This window comes from Carassius carassius, chromosome 1, assembly GCF_963082965.1.
Source record: "Carassius carassius chromosome 1, fCarCar2.1, whole genome shotgun sequence".
NCBI lineage: Eukaryota > Metazoa > Chordata > Actinopteri > Cypriniformes > Cyprinidae > Carassius > Carassius carassius.
In genome coordinates, this window is record NC_081755.1 from 28959535 (window position 1) to 28976234 (window position 16700).

Consider the following 16700-nt stretch of genomic DNA (forward strand, 5'->3'; position numbering starts at 1 on the left):
TGATATTTCACAAGAACAGGAAACTTTTGCAGATGTATTTTGATCTACAAATAAACCTTGTGAGAGGAAAGATTTTAAAGCAGAACAATGCTTTACGAGATGACACTTCATTATAAATGGTTAAAAAAAAAACGACGACCAAAATTTACATCAGAATAATTTATTGCATGACTTTGATAGCTCCAGTTGGTAAATTAATTAGAACATTAGATCAAAACAAATCTTGACACTGTGTACAAACTATGATGCCCCCCTTCTCCACAATGAATTGAACCTCAAAATACTGATATATACGAAGAATTAATCGTATTGCTTTAAAGGTAATACTTTACAATCTCTGCGCCGATAAAGCTTAAATAGGAGTGCTTTCTTTGGAAAGAAAAGCGCCCAGTCACGGTTGCCACACATTTGCATCTGTGCCACACCGCAAGAGTGTGTGGATCCCTTCTATGTGCTGCAGTCTATAAACCGAAAATTAATTTTCCACTTCAGTCCATTACTGACGGTAGTCCATCTACTTCAATCTGTAAGTGAAATAAATGAGTTTTCAATTACTGTTATTGCACACCAAAGTAAAAATTAAACCACAAATACATCACACCCAGCTTTGATTACGTGTGTCCAGCACAAGCTCTTGATGACCTCTAGAATATCAAGTGTTAAAGAACCTTTAAACGCACCTAAAAATACAGATAAGTTGCCTCAGCTTTGAAAAGGGAAGAGACCACTTTAGTGGTACCTAAAGAAGTAACTACATGAATTAATTCTTCCAGATTTCAAATAGTTTTAAAAAAGAAAACAAATGCATGCAGGTACGGCAGTGACATAATCGCTTAGGAATGAAACTCTGTGACATCAGGTTTGTTCACCTGATGAAATAACGTGACTGATATAAGTGAATCAGCGGTTTTTGTACAAAAAGGCTGGATGGTGCAAGAGTTCATGGGTTGTATGATCTTAAATGCAGCGACAAATTAAAACGGGTTAGTTCAATTCATATCCGTTCCTTACAATCGCCAAAGGATGACACAAAAGGGCTTTTTTCAAAACGCTGAAGTGAAAACGAATGTTCAGCCCAAACTAAATATACCATCAGAAAAGAGCACCGCTGGATAGGCCCAGAAGTCTTTGTACATTCCTCAGTGTTAAGACTGGTAAAATCAAGCGGGCTTTCCCCACTGACCAACTCAGATACAGATTTATACAAACGCCCTCTCCTCCTCTCCATCTGCTCGGTATCATAAAACCATTCTCGCGCACAGTCCAACAGTCGCACACAAATCACAAAACAGTCGCACATGCAGAGAAACAGCTGGATCAACTCACGTACGACAAAAAAAAGACTGTGCTTTAAGCAGCACTCACTCCTGACAAACTATTATGTTATTGTTGTAAGTGTGCCGTTTTCCTATGAAATGCATCATGATCTTGATATAAGGAGAAGTACCGGTAACTTCTGTGTTGACACAGTTTGCAAATAGACATGGACACAACTGAGGGCCTGAATCACTAAAGCTGAAAGCATGTGCTGACTAGCTTAAGTAGCTTGCGCAAAACCAGAATCGATCATGCTCACATTGAGTAATCAACATTAACATGGGTTCTTGCTTTAGTAACCTGGCCCTAATTTTCTTGGTAGATTTTAGTTTAGATGTATCAGTCTATCGCGGTTTCCTCCTCCAGGTCTGGATTGTCCTCTTGGTCGGCCGTGACGCCTATTGTGTCCGTCTCGGGCTGAGTCACAGGTTCCTCCCTCTGTATCTGCATCAAATCCTCAGTTTCTGCACTAAGCAATGGCCCAGACTCAGGAGATGGCTCATCTTCCTCTGGAATGATTGAAATGTCCTTCCTGTCGTCTTGAGCCTGTGCATCCCTTGCTCCCGTGTCGTCGTCTTCCTTTCGGCAGGCAACCGCCGTCTCTTCTCCATCTGCAGAGGCGTCATCCTGGATGGAGGACTGGGTGCTGAAGGAGCGCAGGCGAGGCGGGTCGGCGGGGGGCAGCAGGGTCAGTGAGTCCACGCTCAGCGTTTCGGCATCATCGTTAGACAGGAGGGAGATGGTGGGTTGAGGTGCAGGGGTGAGGCTAGGCGCCAGGGCGAGTCCTGAAACAGGGAGAGCAGGGCCAGTGAGTTCTGCACATGACTTATGGAGAAGGGGGTGGGAATTTCACATGTGCAAAAATGACAATTCATACTGAACATACGAACCAGACAATGGGAGAACTGCATGCAGTGCCGAGGAAGAGAATGTCAGCTTTGTTACATATGTGTGTGCTTGTGATACATAGACAAATGTATGCGATAAATCTGAGAGTTTAGTAGTTTTGCAGAGATGTTTGGCAGACGGATAGGGTGGATTGATAGATGGCTAGATACTAGTGCTGGGCAGTTTGACCAAAAATCTGTATCCCGTTTTTTTCGGATTCTGGTGGTTTCATGGTTTAGCATGTTTTTTTTTTTTTTTTCCTGACTAAGCCTTTATATGAATCAGATTGCATGAAATGGTTGCAGAAATACTGCATTTTAATCACAATCCAAACAAACATTCTGTACTATCAACCTTTTTCATCAACGCGGAAGTAAGCCTATGGGTGAAACTTCCGGTTCATTAGTCGCTATAGGGATGTAACAAGAAGAATAACAATGTGCATTAAGTGGTAAAACTGTTTGCACTACAAATAGTGTGTTTATATTCAAGATAATGCATTAAAATAGTATGGTAATACACACCTATATTTAATATAAAGCAGCATAATGGGCCGTTTTTGAAAAGCTAAAAATGGACGCAGATGAGACAGGAAGCTAGACCCATGGACTTATTAACAAATGGCCAAATCCCCTCTTACCGGAAGAAAAAGCTAGATAGTATGAGCAGTTTTTAATGTAAATTAGATTGTATCATTTCAAAATTTAAAGTGCCCCTATTATGGATTTTTGATAATTACCTTTCATGCAGTGTGTAAGCCTGGCTCAAACTACAGGAGTTTTAGCCCGATTTAGCCCCGATTTCGGGGTTTGGGAAAATGAATCATTGAGTGTGTCGTTTGGGAGTCATTGAGCAAGGTAAAAAATAAATGCATACTATAAGACAATGAAAGTGTTTTTTGACCTTGCATGCATGGCAACCTGTTGTTGGGTACCCCCAAAACCAATATATTAAACTTTCATTACCCATGATAGGAGCACTTTAAAGCAAAACGAGAATGGTCTGACCTTAGCTTTGTGAAATGATGCTAACTAAAACATCTGCATGAAACAGAAACAGCAGGCGGGCTGCATTAAACTCAAATTCTTTCTCTGAAAGCAGGTGGTGCTTATGGAACAGCAGCAATAGAACGTTTCCTTGGTTACTGCTGTAAACAAAAACATTAATATGCATTATATGGCGGTAAACCCCATCTAAACGTTTCTGAAATCAGTTTCCAATTTAATTATTTTCTTCCAATATTTTGTGCATCATGTGCAAACTTGCAGTGGCTGATGCAGTATTTTCTCCTCTTTGCTTTCGTCTTTAGGGTCTCTGGCTTCTGTTATTGGCTGTTTACAGTTGGTTTATTTGCCCAGTTAAAGAATTAGTTATGTTTTATTAATAGTTCTCTAACCATTAGTCAGAAATAGGGGTGTAACCGTACACATAATTACATATAACTTTCGGTACGGGTCTTTAGGTTTGGTACGTACATCTACCAAACAAATCATTAAAATTTTTTTTCATGAAATTCAGACAAATGCCGTTTTGGTGCTCTTTGATGTAGTGTGACAGATCGCAGTGTAAAAGCCTCTGACAGCAGCATGGCGCGCGAGTGAGTGCGATCATCTCTTCCTCTTTTATACTGCCTTTAATATAAAATAAACATGAAATAACATCTCATTCCTCATGTAATCGCACAGTGTTTCACTCGCGAAAAGATGAGATTAAAACTGCTTGTAAACAAAATGTTCTGTAGCATTTCATTACCTCAGGCAAATCATCAGTGTCCACAGCTCATCAGTTCACCAGAAAAATTCAGATTAAAGAAGAGCATTTTGCGATATATACACTTTATATACTCATTATCTATTCATTTTACTTTACCGGTTAGTGCTGTCTTAACTATTTAATGTAAGCTATATTTAAATAAATAATTCATGAAACAAGTTATGACAGTCACTGTGTAAATGATTATAGGCTATTTCAACAACAAATAGAAATTTTAGAATTTAGAAGTTAATTTAAAAACCACATTGTGTGCGATTAATATGTTTGCATACTTTTTTTTTTTAATTTGAGTCTTGATTATTGTAGGTAAAAATAAACAGTAATTAAATTTAAGTTTGGGCTTGGTTGTTAACTGTAACCTTATAGAAGGCCTAATGTAAAAGGGCTCCCTATAGTTTACAGCAGAGGTAGATTTTTATAGATTTTTGTATTTTATGACGTAGATTTAAAAAAGTATTCTATTTGAATTTAAAGAAAGATACATTTGTTCAGTAAACATTGATTAACTAAAAAAAAAAATTATATATGTAGTATTTTTTTCCTCCAGCTGTACGGAAACCATATCAAACCATGATGTCAAAACCAAGGTAAGTATTGAACAGTCGTGTTTGTGTACCATTACACCCCTAGTCAAAAGTGTTAACAGGCATCTCCTCTCAATTCATGACGCTATCTATGTTGCATAGCCACTTTACTGATATGACAGTTTTTTTTTTTTATTCATACCATGTAATTCAATTGGTTTACTGTTTGAATAAGTATATTGCCCAGCACTACTAGATACATATAGATAGTTAGACAGATAAGACAGGCAGATGGCTAGACTGATAGAAAGACATTCATATAGAAAATGTTGCTGTCAAACAATAAATTAAACAAAGGTAAGATTATAGATACGGTAGTAACTGACAATGTGAGGTGTGTAGATAATAATGTGAGGTGTGTAGATAACTGATTTCATGCTATAATGCTGAAGTAAGCCTAGGAGGGAAGTGGGAGGGGCACCAGACATGTGAGACAGTGAGTCAGATGTGTGAAAGGTCTCTCTATTAAGAAGCTCTCTGCCAAGAATACGAGTATGAATGTACATGGACGAACCGGAATGGCAGAGAGCCATGGAAGTGATAGCTTGAAGATAAAAAAGGGTGAAGCAGAAAAACTGAATACAGCGCTTTCTCACTTTGGGGTGGCATTATTTCACAGAGCCTTTGGATTTTATCAGCTAAGCCACTCTTGCTAATACCATGCACTTTTAGAGTGAGGTTTCATAGTTTCTACAATGATGTATTTATTTATTAACACTCATCACTTCACTAGTCACTTCAGATAAATGCATTTCAAAGCTTACGTTTTTCAAATTGTATTGCTCTTCAGCTGCAACACTTTGACTCATACAGACGTAACAAGATCAGCTATTTTTGATTATCAACTAAACTCAAACATTTCCTGAGCAGTTGGATTAAATTAGGTTTACCAAGTGCGCACACACACACACACACACACACACACACAAACACACACACACCTTTAGTTTTAGTAGCACAATGCAAGTCCCTGGAAACTACCACTCTGCATAGTCAATCTATGTAAAAACTTCACACAGACATGCCTGTTTCATGTGCATGGAACTCTAAACCCACTCTCCACCGTGCCTGTCATCCTCTGACAGAGAAAACACGCACCTTCGGCCTTCCCTGCCCGACATGACTAGAGAGACTAGAGAACAGAGGGACAGATCAGAACCCATCCTACTGACACAAATGCATTAATCATCTAATCTGAAGCATACATTAAGCAAAACCTACAGCCAAGGGATATTATCAATTAGCTTAACATGCAAAGCACACTATTTTATATCTACACAGAAAAATAACAAAGCAGGATTATGGCGTCGGCTTGATTTAATCACAACAGTTGACTGAAGTGCACTGGCTATCTAACCGGCATGTTGAGCACTGATGCTTATGCCAGTGATCTGGGTTCGACTCTAGACTGCAAAATGTCTTGATCTTATTCCTCCTATTCCCTCAACCTGTTTTACTTCAGTAATGGGACATAAAGCAAGGAGGGACAAGACATTTGAGAGGCGGAGTATGTTTATTATTTTGATTGTATACGTTTTACGGCTTATACGTTTTTACTACTGGAACCCTACTGTAGCACTTTATGAGACTAGTAACGTGCTTTAGAAGATAAACAGGGTCAGATGGATTTCCTGTTGACTTTAATACTATGCTGGTTGAATACATGCAACCACTATTATGACAGAGAGGGAGAAATGGACGTCTCACCACAAATCCACACCTTCAAAACAATCTGCTACTACCGCTGCTGTTTCTAAAAACTAATCTACAAAGATGTGCCACCCCACGAGGCATTGACTAATGAATCAATGTGGTCAACTCACACTGCTGCACTCGGGTATTTGTGACTGCTCTCATTCAAACAACTTGAGTCACTTCAGAAGACTCTTTGAAAAAAAAAAAAAAACTTTAAGAGATTATTAAATTATATGGACCGTGTCACCTCAGACAACCCCAAAAGGTCACTGTATTTCAAAACAGATCATCATAGTGATTCAGAGATTAGAAGGAACTGAGATACATAATGAAAGAAACAAAAAAAAAGCCCATGACCGTATTAGTTAAACGCCCCCGCCACAAAACAGAAATCTGTAGGAGACTTCACAGAGGCCACAAGACTCCACTGCTCTATTCAGAGAATCATTCATCAGATTGGTTCCTGGGCTCTTGTGGTGTGAAGACTTCTTGAGCTTTCAGGTTTTTCCAAAACCACACCTGACCACCACTGATCACTGCTAACAGATGCAGTGTAGTAGGCAGAGATACATAGAGCAGCCATAGGCTTTACAGACCTTTAGACATGAACAAAGTCCCTCAGGGGTTCTTGTTCTACCCAATTCTTAAGAGGCCTTTTGGAGGAATATTTAGCTGGTAGTCATAAAATAGTCTTCCATTTAAACAACTACTTGACCACAGCTTACCAAGGAATTTGTGTCTTGCTAAATTCGGTGAAACTGGCTGCCTGACAAGTGCTCAAAAGGCCAATGCCAACATGAAATGACACATTCAACCATGTTTACATGCACTTGAAGATTAAAAAGAACTAGAGTGTATGGGCTGTGAGGCTTTGAGCATGGTCTTAACACAAGTGGTGTCTAGAAACAACATTAACATCATGTGAAGCAAACGCTGCAGTCACGTTATCTGCTGCTTTAAAAGTAAGTCAACTCTGATTAGCTTCCTTTTTAAAAAAAAAAAAGTTTATTGCTCAGCTGTAAAAAAAGCATTCTGAAAGTAATTCCAACTATATTGTTTCTCTGTATCATTACTGTTATAGCTGTGGAGTCGACTTCCCCTTTCTCTAGAATTAGAAGGATTGTTAAAATGTTATATTCATAGTTATTGGAATAGTTATCATCCCTAGTGTGTACTGGTCTTTAATCTATGTATAATCATGTGCTACAGCTGTAATACTGCAGCAGCAGTTCGTAATCTACATTTATATGACCGCAACAATAAAATTGACACTGTAAAAGTGGGACTGTGATATTGGCAGGATCCAAAATTAACCCTTGCCAAGCGCTAAATGAAAGTACAAATTGGCTTAGAAGATTTAATAAAAAACGAACAGTGAAGCATGCGCTAGCGATACTAAAGTCAGGGGTTCGATTCCCAGGGAATGCATGAACTGCTAAAATGTGTACCTTGAATGCAATGTAGGTCGCTCCAGATAATAGCATCTGCCATATAAATGTAAATCACAATGCAATAATTAATAAAACGTCTGGTCTGATTCCAGATCTGTTGAAATGCGTAAAAAAACAGATGACCTGCACTGTTTGCTGCAAATATACAAAGTGAAATGACAAAAAATTGTTTTCATGGGCAGCAAAGACAATTCTCATTGAAGAAAATGAGTAAAACATCTCACGTCATTGACGAGTGTGGGAAACGAATTAATCTTGGACCCTAGATATCCCTGGATAGTCTGATCTACTGTGAGAAATTAAAAAAAAAAAAAGGATTGCGCAATCTGCATCTTTGCAAAGAGGGTGTTTTTCTGCCAGCGCGTTTAAAGACTTTTGGTGTTTCAGTTGGTAGAAAGGTAGGGTTGGTTCAGCAAATGTAGAAGAGAGAGTTGTATATGTGTGTGTGTTTGTTACCTGTTTGATTCTGTGTGACTGTGTGTGTGGATGCGCTGCTGGCTGTGACAGAGTCAGCGGGGCCGGTGGGGCCACTGGAAGGGGGTGAGGGGGGGTTGTGCTGAGCAACGTGAGCAACTGCAAAACCTGGAAAGCAAACACACGGCACATGCAAATCACTTAAACACTGACAAACCTGGTATCACTGAAAGTCCTGGTATACTTTCTGGATCAAACTTAATTGCTAACAAAAACAAGCTGGAACAACGGCTTAAAGTGAAGATTCCAGTCTGACCATTAGTCCTCTCTAATAAATAATGACCGGTCTCCATCCACTTAGAAAATAATAAAAATAAAGATATACCCTCACAAATACACACCCTTACTTGCAGATTATTGAAACACTAATTGATTGCATTCCTACATTTTGGTACAATTTTGGTACAAATAATCTTAATTACCAAACGACTTGGTAATGTGATCCAATGGCAAGCAATAAACAGATCAGGGTTTTCAAAGCACCTGGCATCCAACCAAGAGTTCTGGGAACCACAATCTCTTTTACCTGAACCATCAACACGTCATCAAAAGGGACTGAGAGACAGCTATTAGTCATCCATTTCCCTATACTGAGAACTCACTTTTGTGAAATTAAGAACCACCACAATCCTACCGAAATCAGAATGTTTTGACTACATTCTGTAAATATTGAGAGATTTGGAGGATGTTTTTTACTTATTATTTTTTCTTTATAGATTTTGCTGTATTTGGCTAAGCAGTGGTTTAGGTGGCTAGATGTATACATATATATGCACATAGTGTGTACTATATGTAGACACACACACACGCACATGTATATATATATATATATATATATACATATAAAGTCATCACACTTACATGCACATTAAACCACATTACTTTGTAAATGACCCACTTGTCTGGAACCAAAAGTCTAAATATGGGTTGAACACCATGACTGCTCAGAATCGCAGCTGGTACAGAGGAAGCATTACCTAGAAACCTGTTCCAGGCAAAACAGAACCGTAACTTAGAAGAGCACTAGAGAAATGCTGGGGGAAACCAAATTAGGATGTGCAATAGTTAAGAATAAGTCAAATTTCTGTGCAAATCTCCACAGAGAGAGAGAAGTGAGTGAGCAAGTCCCTTTCAGAAAGACAAAAAAAATATTCAAAAGAGGTAAATGTTTCACAACATTTATTAAATATATCTTCTACTGCAACAGAAACAGGAACCTCTAATGTTGTGAGCACTTTCCTTTCAAACAGAAATCTTACAAGAAGACACAGAACTCATCTACCACCAAATCATCCATAAGAAAGTATGCAGCAGCTTGCTCTAAAATGGCACTTTCAATAAAAGTGTACAATTATAAAATAAAATATTGTTAAAAAGTTAGGGGTTAATATATTTAAAAAATGTAATTTATTCATGTGATGCAAAGCTGATTTTTATCAGCCATTACTCTAGTCTTCAGTGTCACCATGTCGTTCCAAACTTTGCTTCATAATGTTACAGCTGAACCACTGTTGGCAGATGGACTATTTTGACGATGTCTATCATACTTTTTTTGGACCTTGAGAGTGTTATTTTACTTGGCAGTCTATGGGACAGTCTCAAGCCTCCCGGTTTTCATCCAAAATATCTAAAATTGTGTTCCGATGATAAACAAAGCATTTATGGGATTGGAATGACATGGGGATAGGTGATTAATGACAAAACTTTTATTTTGGGGTGTAGTATCCCTTTAATCCCTTAATCGTTCACACATCTACCTGGAACGCGCCTGGACTGGTCATAGAAGCGAAAAGGCAGAGATGAAGCAACAGATGGTTGGCTGAAGCCCAGCACCTCTGTGCAAGGCTGAACAGGGAGGTCCAATAGAGCTGCAGGATGAATATTTATGGAAGAAGGGAAAAAAACAAAAGATAACATGAGCAAAAATAAAGTCTGACAGAAATATGAATAAATTTGTCCTGCTACACATTAACACTAAATCGTAGCAGGATACCAATCCAAGCTAGAGGGAAATTCCATGTGACTGGGAATCAGTACAATGACATTTATGGCACCTGGGATCCATTCAAAATGCTGGTAGGTTAAAGTATAACTAAAGTTCAACTCAACCGAACCCTGAATGTTGCACAACAGCTGGGAGGTCTGAGAAAGTATCATTTATAAACAGAAGATTCAAGCTGCTGTAAAAACACTGGGTTCAAGGCAATTTACAACTGGTAAGCCGTCAAGACCTGACCTGCTATCCGCTGCATTTTCATGCGTCTGGCCTGGATGCGGCCCTTGGCTAGTCGCTGTTTGGCGATAATGCAGCGAATATGGTCTGCAAAAATGAAATTAGCCTGCAGGATGGGCACCGGCTTGGCGTGAGGGTTAGACGTGGGCTTGTGTATGATGATGTTCAGGGCCCTGCTGTCATCTTCTACACCTGAAACCTGCATGTCCTGTGAACATAAGCATTCAATTAAACTCTGCCGGTTTCTCAGATGTTAAGTGGAACAATTTGTTTGAAAATAATTTGTTTCTTTTTTTAAGAATTCATTTTGTTTTCTTTTTTATTCTTTCCTATAACACGTCCAGTGTCTTTATGGAAATGTCTTCTGAGAAATCAGTCCCCATAATAATAATTACTTGTGTCATCAAATAGCTGCACCTAACGATTTAATTGTTGCTCTGACAAGTAGCTGAAAGGAATCACTAAAGTCCAAGTTTGGCTAAAGAGAAAGATTTGTAAAATGCCTAACTAGGATTCATTTTCTGCAAATATGTTGGCAAAAGCATTCCCATGTGATAATTTTAGTTTCTTATTAGGTTTGCTCATGAATCTTAAGTTAGCAGGATGCTTAAAGAGGGTTTTGAAGCAACACATTAGTAAGCAATGTTCCCTCGTACGCAGCCACACAGAAGAAATAATATGCCATGCACAGGACACACACAGAAATTAGTTTGGAACGCCACTTGATTGAAATTCTAGTAAACGTGAAATAATCGCAATGCTCAGGCAAACCGCTTTAGAATTGGTTCTGCTCTAGAATTAGAACTGGTAAAGGTAGTATACAGGTTTCATGGAAAGAGGATGCTGTGTGCCAGATGTGGAAATCTATTACTTTAATTGCTGCAGACGAAATACAAGGGCACGACACGAGAGCATCCAAACATATGACGTGAAATAAAACATCATGTTTGAAAGAAGAGAAGTGGTGGAAATAGCAGCTGATGGCTGCAGAACAGTAACAAAACTCAAGACATTTACAGTTTTAAACTGGTGCAGTAGTGTGCATAGGGATGTCAAGATGTTAAGATAAAAGTAAAAATTCATGTTAATTAATTTTGTAAAATGCTTACTCAATTTTTTTTATTATATCATATATATATATATATATATATATATATATATATATATATATATATATATATATATATATATAATACGCCTAATAAATAACTGACATTAGGGAATTAATGCACAATAACTGCTTCATTTTTTTCATATTACTGAAATACATTTAATTTGATTATATTATTATAAAGAAGTGAACTGTTTTCTTTCACTGTATAAATGTTGTCTCCGGTAAATTAAAATATGTATCATTTTGTTACATCAAGGGTCAAATAAAATATTAATAGCATATAAATGTTAAAAATTACCCTTTTTTATTTTTTGTTTTTTTGTGCGCTGTACAGGTCTGATATAAAGCATGTTTTTGCTCGCTTGGCCGAAGCCTTTAAATACTCTCCTTTGTTACATGCATTAACTTTAAAATCTGACAGAGGACTTCACTTTTGAACTGAAGATCAGAGTCAAGAATGTGACCAAAGTGCACTTTTTTTTTTTTGAGTGTTATGTTTGCAGTGTAGGAGTGGGAATGAAGCAGACCTGTAGAAGGCCAGCAAACTTTACAACACCCCAGCCGAGACGTTTTGAATCCGGCTCCACAAGACTCATCTGGTAAACATCCACGGCCAGGAAGCGCTGAGCTTGAACCCCGTCTTTACTCACCACCATGCAAGCAATAAGATCACTGTTATCTACAAGGGAAGAATAACATTGAATAATTGATAGTTAATTCCAAGGGTCCTTCCACAAACTTATACAAATCAGTAAAAAACAAGCCATAAAGGTCTAAGTTTTTGACTGTGGGTGGGAACACTGTGTAACAACTAAAACCAAAGTGAAAAATTTGTACAAACGTGCAAGTCCAGATCTGACCATTGCATTAGGATTTCGACATTACTACATTGCATTAGTAGCCTCTGATCAGACGCGTCAGGAAATGTAGCATTCAAATTTCAATTCAACCACCTAATCCATTTCCAAAGAAACCGTAGGCCTTGCACAACTAAATATACTCATGCACTTCCTATTATAAAGTGTTGAGAAAATGTCAGTGCAGGGTGAATTCAATCACATTAAAGAAAGACTCAGTAACTGAGTGAGTGTTAAACTGGCATGAAATCAGATTGTACTCAGACGTGCGGGAGTTTTCAAAACACTCCAGTGAGTCATGACCTGCTCAGTACATCGCAGCTACTCGCAGGTGGGTGGAGAGGGGGGTGGGGGAAGAAGGGGAGGGGTAAACAAGAGAGGCAGGTCATGAACGTTTGAAGTTGGTTTCAGGTAGACAAACTACACTAATAACAGAAACAGCATCGTCACAACTGAGGTACTATGACTTTGTACCAGTTTCTCTCTGAACTTCCTAAGAAGTCAAACTGATGGGTTGAGGAATTACTTCAGAACTGAAAGAGCAAGCACTGCTCTTCCTTTTAACTCGCAGCCGACAGTGATGACAGAGAATTGTGTTGCCTCTGTGGAAAATGACCTGCTCTTACACCAAAGAATACACACCGTCTGACTAGTTAAGCAGACAGCTGAGGCACAGAAGCACGCCATTTTTAAAGCCACAAATACCATAATACACCTCAGCTCTGTGGAATCTCCTATCCTAAGGGCAATCGGGAGACACTTCATGGTGGTTACATGTGGTTGTGTTGGTTGATTCATGAAGAAGTTGTATTTAAAAAAAAGGAAACAGAACAAAGAGTCTCCACTTTGGTGTCTATAAATGGCAGTGGGTTTATGTAGAAGCTGGGTGACTTCATTCCAATGAATGTAATGAATCATTCATACTGGTGAACCAGTTTGATCAATTTAGGAGAAGGAATCTTCTCTGAAGAACCTGTTTTGCAATCAGCATCACAAAGCAATAGTTAAAGGGTCATGAAACCCTAAAACAGATTTTTTGGAGATGTTAACATATACAGTGTGCACATCAGCAAAAACAACAATAGCACTCGTTAAGTCTATTTTTAAGGAAAAAGTGATTATGCGTATCATTTTTAATTTCTTCTGGTTCAAAAAGCAAAGTTGAACCAACATAACAAAAAAATGATGTATATGTATTCATTTGGAGTGGTGATTGGCAGCTCTGGCCGAAGAAACTGCTCTGTCTTCAGTTTTCCGAGCTTTTCTCAGTATTATTCATGAGAATGAACTCTTCTGACCCAATCCCAGCACTGTATTATGCATGAGGTTATCTTACAGCAGAAAATTCAAATCTCATTAAACATCAAACCTCTGTAAACATAACCATAACAATATTTAATATGTAACAACACGTGGAACATGCACGAGAGAGCAGTTTCTGCGGGGATCTTTCTGTGGGGATCGCAGTACACATATGGACCGGAGCAAACGTCTTTCAATTTTTTGTAGACATATTTCATATTCTCTGAAAGTATGATATGTTCATATCACCAACACCATGTATGCCCACATATCATTTCTTCTTCAGATAAAATACACGCAAATAAAGGCACTGATACAGCGGTACGTCTGATCATGAATGCTATGACAAGACAGATTATCGTGATAAACAGCAAACAATGATAGAGACCGAAAGAAAAGTAAACAAAAAGTAACTATGCCTTTATTCTTCCTATTTTAAATACATGTGTCTGTACAATGAGTGTTGTAAGCCTGTGTATTATTGGTTGTTTTCTCTGCTCTACACTTCACTTTTCCCCAGATTTACATGCCCATTTCTGGAGTCTTTTCCAAATCTAAGGTATGAAAGACCAGTGCTGATATGTATACTGCTCTGAATAATCAATTTGTTTTTTGAATTGAATAATTGAAAATAATAATTAAAATAAAAAACTCACCAAACCAGTACAAATTTCTTTTTTTTCCTCTGTTTAACGCACGAGGAGATTGTTTAGAAGAATGTTTGGTAACCAAACAGCTGATGGTCGTTAAAATAGACTGACTTCCACTGCATGGCAAAAATATTATGGAGGTCAATGGCTACAAGTCAACTGTTTGGTTAGGAATATATCTTTTAAAAATAGAATAACAAACCTCATACAGGTTTCGAGAAACTTACAGATGAGTAAACGATGACATAATATTCATTTTTGTGTGAACTATCCCTTTAAGAAGCTGTTGCCAGAAAAACATTAAACAAAAAAACAAAAATTCCCTTATATTCCAATGAGGAATCCTGAAGCAACTAAACAATAACTTAGGACAAATCGCTCACTCTAACCCTGGATGAGTAACTGAATAAGACACCACCAGCTAAACCGATATACAGTTACATCCTGTGTAATTTCATGAGAAAATGTAAAGTGCATGTCTATTTTAACAAACCCCAATTAACAGAAGAGATTTCAGCTCTCAACCAAAGTGGGGGTGGGGTGTTACATGCAAAAGTACCATGTGACTAAGTGTTTAAAGTGAGAAACTTTTTCTGAGAACTTCCTCAGAAACTGTTCACATGCCATGTGCATCATTTGTGTATGCATGCAAAAAAGGAAACAAGTGCACAAAATACATTTGAACACGTAGTTGCAACTCAGCTCAATGTTTCAGTTAATGTCTTCTGAAAAAAAAAACAACAGCTGCAAAGCGTGGAAAATATTCAGCAAGAACTCATGTTCACACAAAGTTCACACAATGCACTGTGATGCGTCTACTGTGTTGTGCGCATGCATCATTTCCTGCACATCTAAAAATAACACAGATCAGTGGCACGTCAGGTTCTCAGGTCGATCTGTCTGTCTATCTGTCTCTCTCGTCATTTGATAGTGAGAAGCTTGTTCCATCCATTTACTGATGACCCATTCCAGGATGCACAATAAAAAAAGAACAGAAAAGGCCAATGTTGTCACAAATTATGATGGTGCAAGATGATTTTATGTTAACATGCTTTGCAGAGATATAGTGGGGTCCAAAAGTCTAAAATCACTAGAGAAAATTGTATTTTATTAATACTCCTAATACTTAATACTTTTTTCATTATAAATTATATTACCAGAACAATAATTAGTGTGACAAGTTAAGATTTTAATATTAGTTTTTTACCTATTTTGCTTTATTTACAGTAGGATCTGAGCTCCATTAGCTCCACAAATTTGTATAAAATCTGATGATCATCTTATCCAGCAAGAATAAATCTTATGTCATAACATTTTTAGGATTTTGAAAATTTCAATGCAAAGAAATGGTCCAAAAATTCATCTGAATGATTCACTGGATTAGTTCAGAATTTTTGGGAATTAAAATCAAAACAAAAAACTTTCTTTCATTTTACATTTAAATTAGATTTTTAAAGGGGTCATCAGATGCACATTTCCACGAGTACATAAAAAAAGTACATAGTTTGGTTAAAATTTCTCAATGGTAGTGTAAAAAACACCTTTTTTTTTACCCTGTCAAAAACAGCTCTTTTCAGAGCAAGTCGTTTTATAGCATTTTCCTTTAAATGTTAATGAGCTCCGCTGACCCCGCCCCTGTCTTCCTAGCTGCTCTCAGAGAGATTGTTTACTTTAGCCGCATTTATCATGAAACTTAAAGCGAAAGGAAAGGCGATTTGCAAAGATTAAAAACAAAACAAAAAAAAAAACGTATACTTATGTAGGTGAAGCTGGACCACGAATGATTTGTGCAAAAATAGACATATTTATGTAGATCGGGGGCACATTCCTTTCAGAAACACACGTAATCTACTGTGTCTTCAGCGGCTCAGATGTTGGGATTAAATGATGACTGCTATGTTCATTACTACATCCAACAACAGAAAACCTCGATCACTTAGGAGTCATTCTTATCTACATCTGCTCCGGCAGTGAAACAATGGTGGACTGATGAGCAGGTAAGACCCAGCCCAGTCTGTGCTGAAACGCTCCTGTAAATCAAACTGTTGTGGGAGGGGCCTGTCTGTGTGATGTCACAAAGACGGGCATCTGAGATCCGCTCGATTTTAGAAAGGGGTAAAGATTTTAGTTGATACTTTTTTTTTTATCATAATGGGGTGGTTGTGTGTACACACTACCAACACATTTCAGTTCAAACAACTTGTAAAAGTTTTGATTTGAACCCTACTGTACTTGTAATGCAACCCTGTAAAACTACGTTTAATGTCAGACTTAAATCTTTATCGACTTGACCTTAAATATGTCTCTTCACAAATGAAACCGGTTCAAACCCAGAGAGAAAACAGTCAGCCGATGTCATGCC

General features: G+C 37.9%; 1 protein-coding gene across 3 annotated transcripts in view; it reads right to left on the reverse strand.

The window, feature by feature from the left end:
• Positions 1-144: 144 nt before the first annotated feature.
• Positions 145-16700, reverse strand: part of LOC132144331 (protein CLEC16A-like) — a 56468-nt gene continuing 39912 nt past the window's right edge. For 2 of the 3 annotated variants that reach the window (XM_059555119.1, XM_059555111.1), the window contains exons 19-23: positions 12057-12208; positions 10419-10623; positions 9940-10050; positions 8165-8290; positions 145-2102 (exon numbers count right to left, since the gene is read on the reverse strand). In XM_059555119.1, coding sequence (XP_059411102.1) covers positions 1657-2102; positions 8165-8290; positions 9940-10050; positions 10419-10623; positions 12057-12208 — 1040 coding nt within the window. In that variant the 3' untranslated portion in view covers positions 145-1656. Of the gene's footprint in view, positions 2103-5587; positions 5695-8164; positions 8291-9939; positions 10051-10418; positions 10624-12056; positions 12209-16700 lie in introns of all 3 variants that reach the window. The other variant, XM_059555124.1, reaches the window with a different exon arrangement.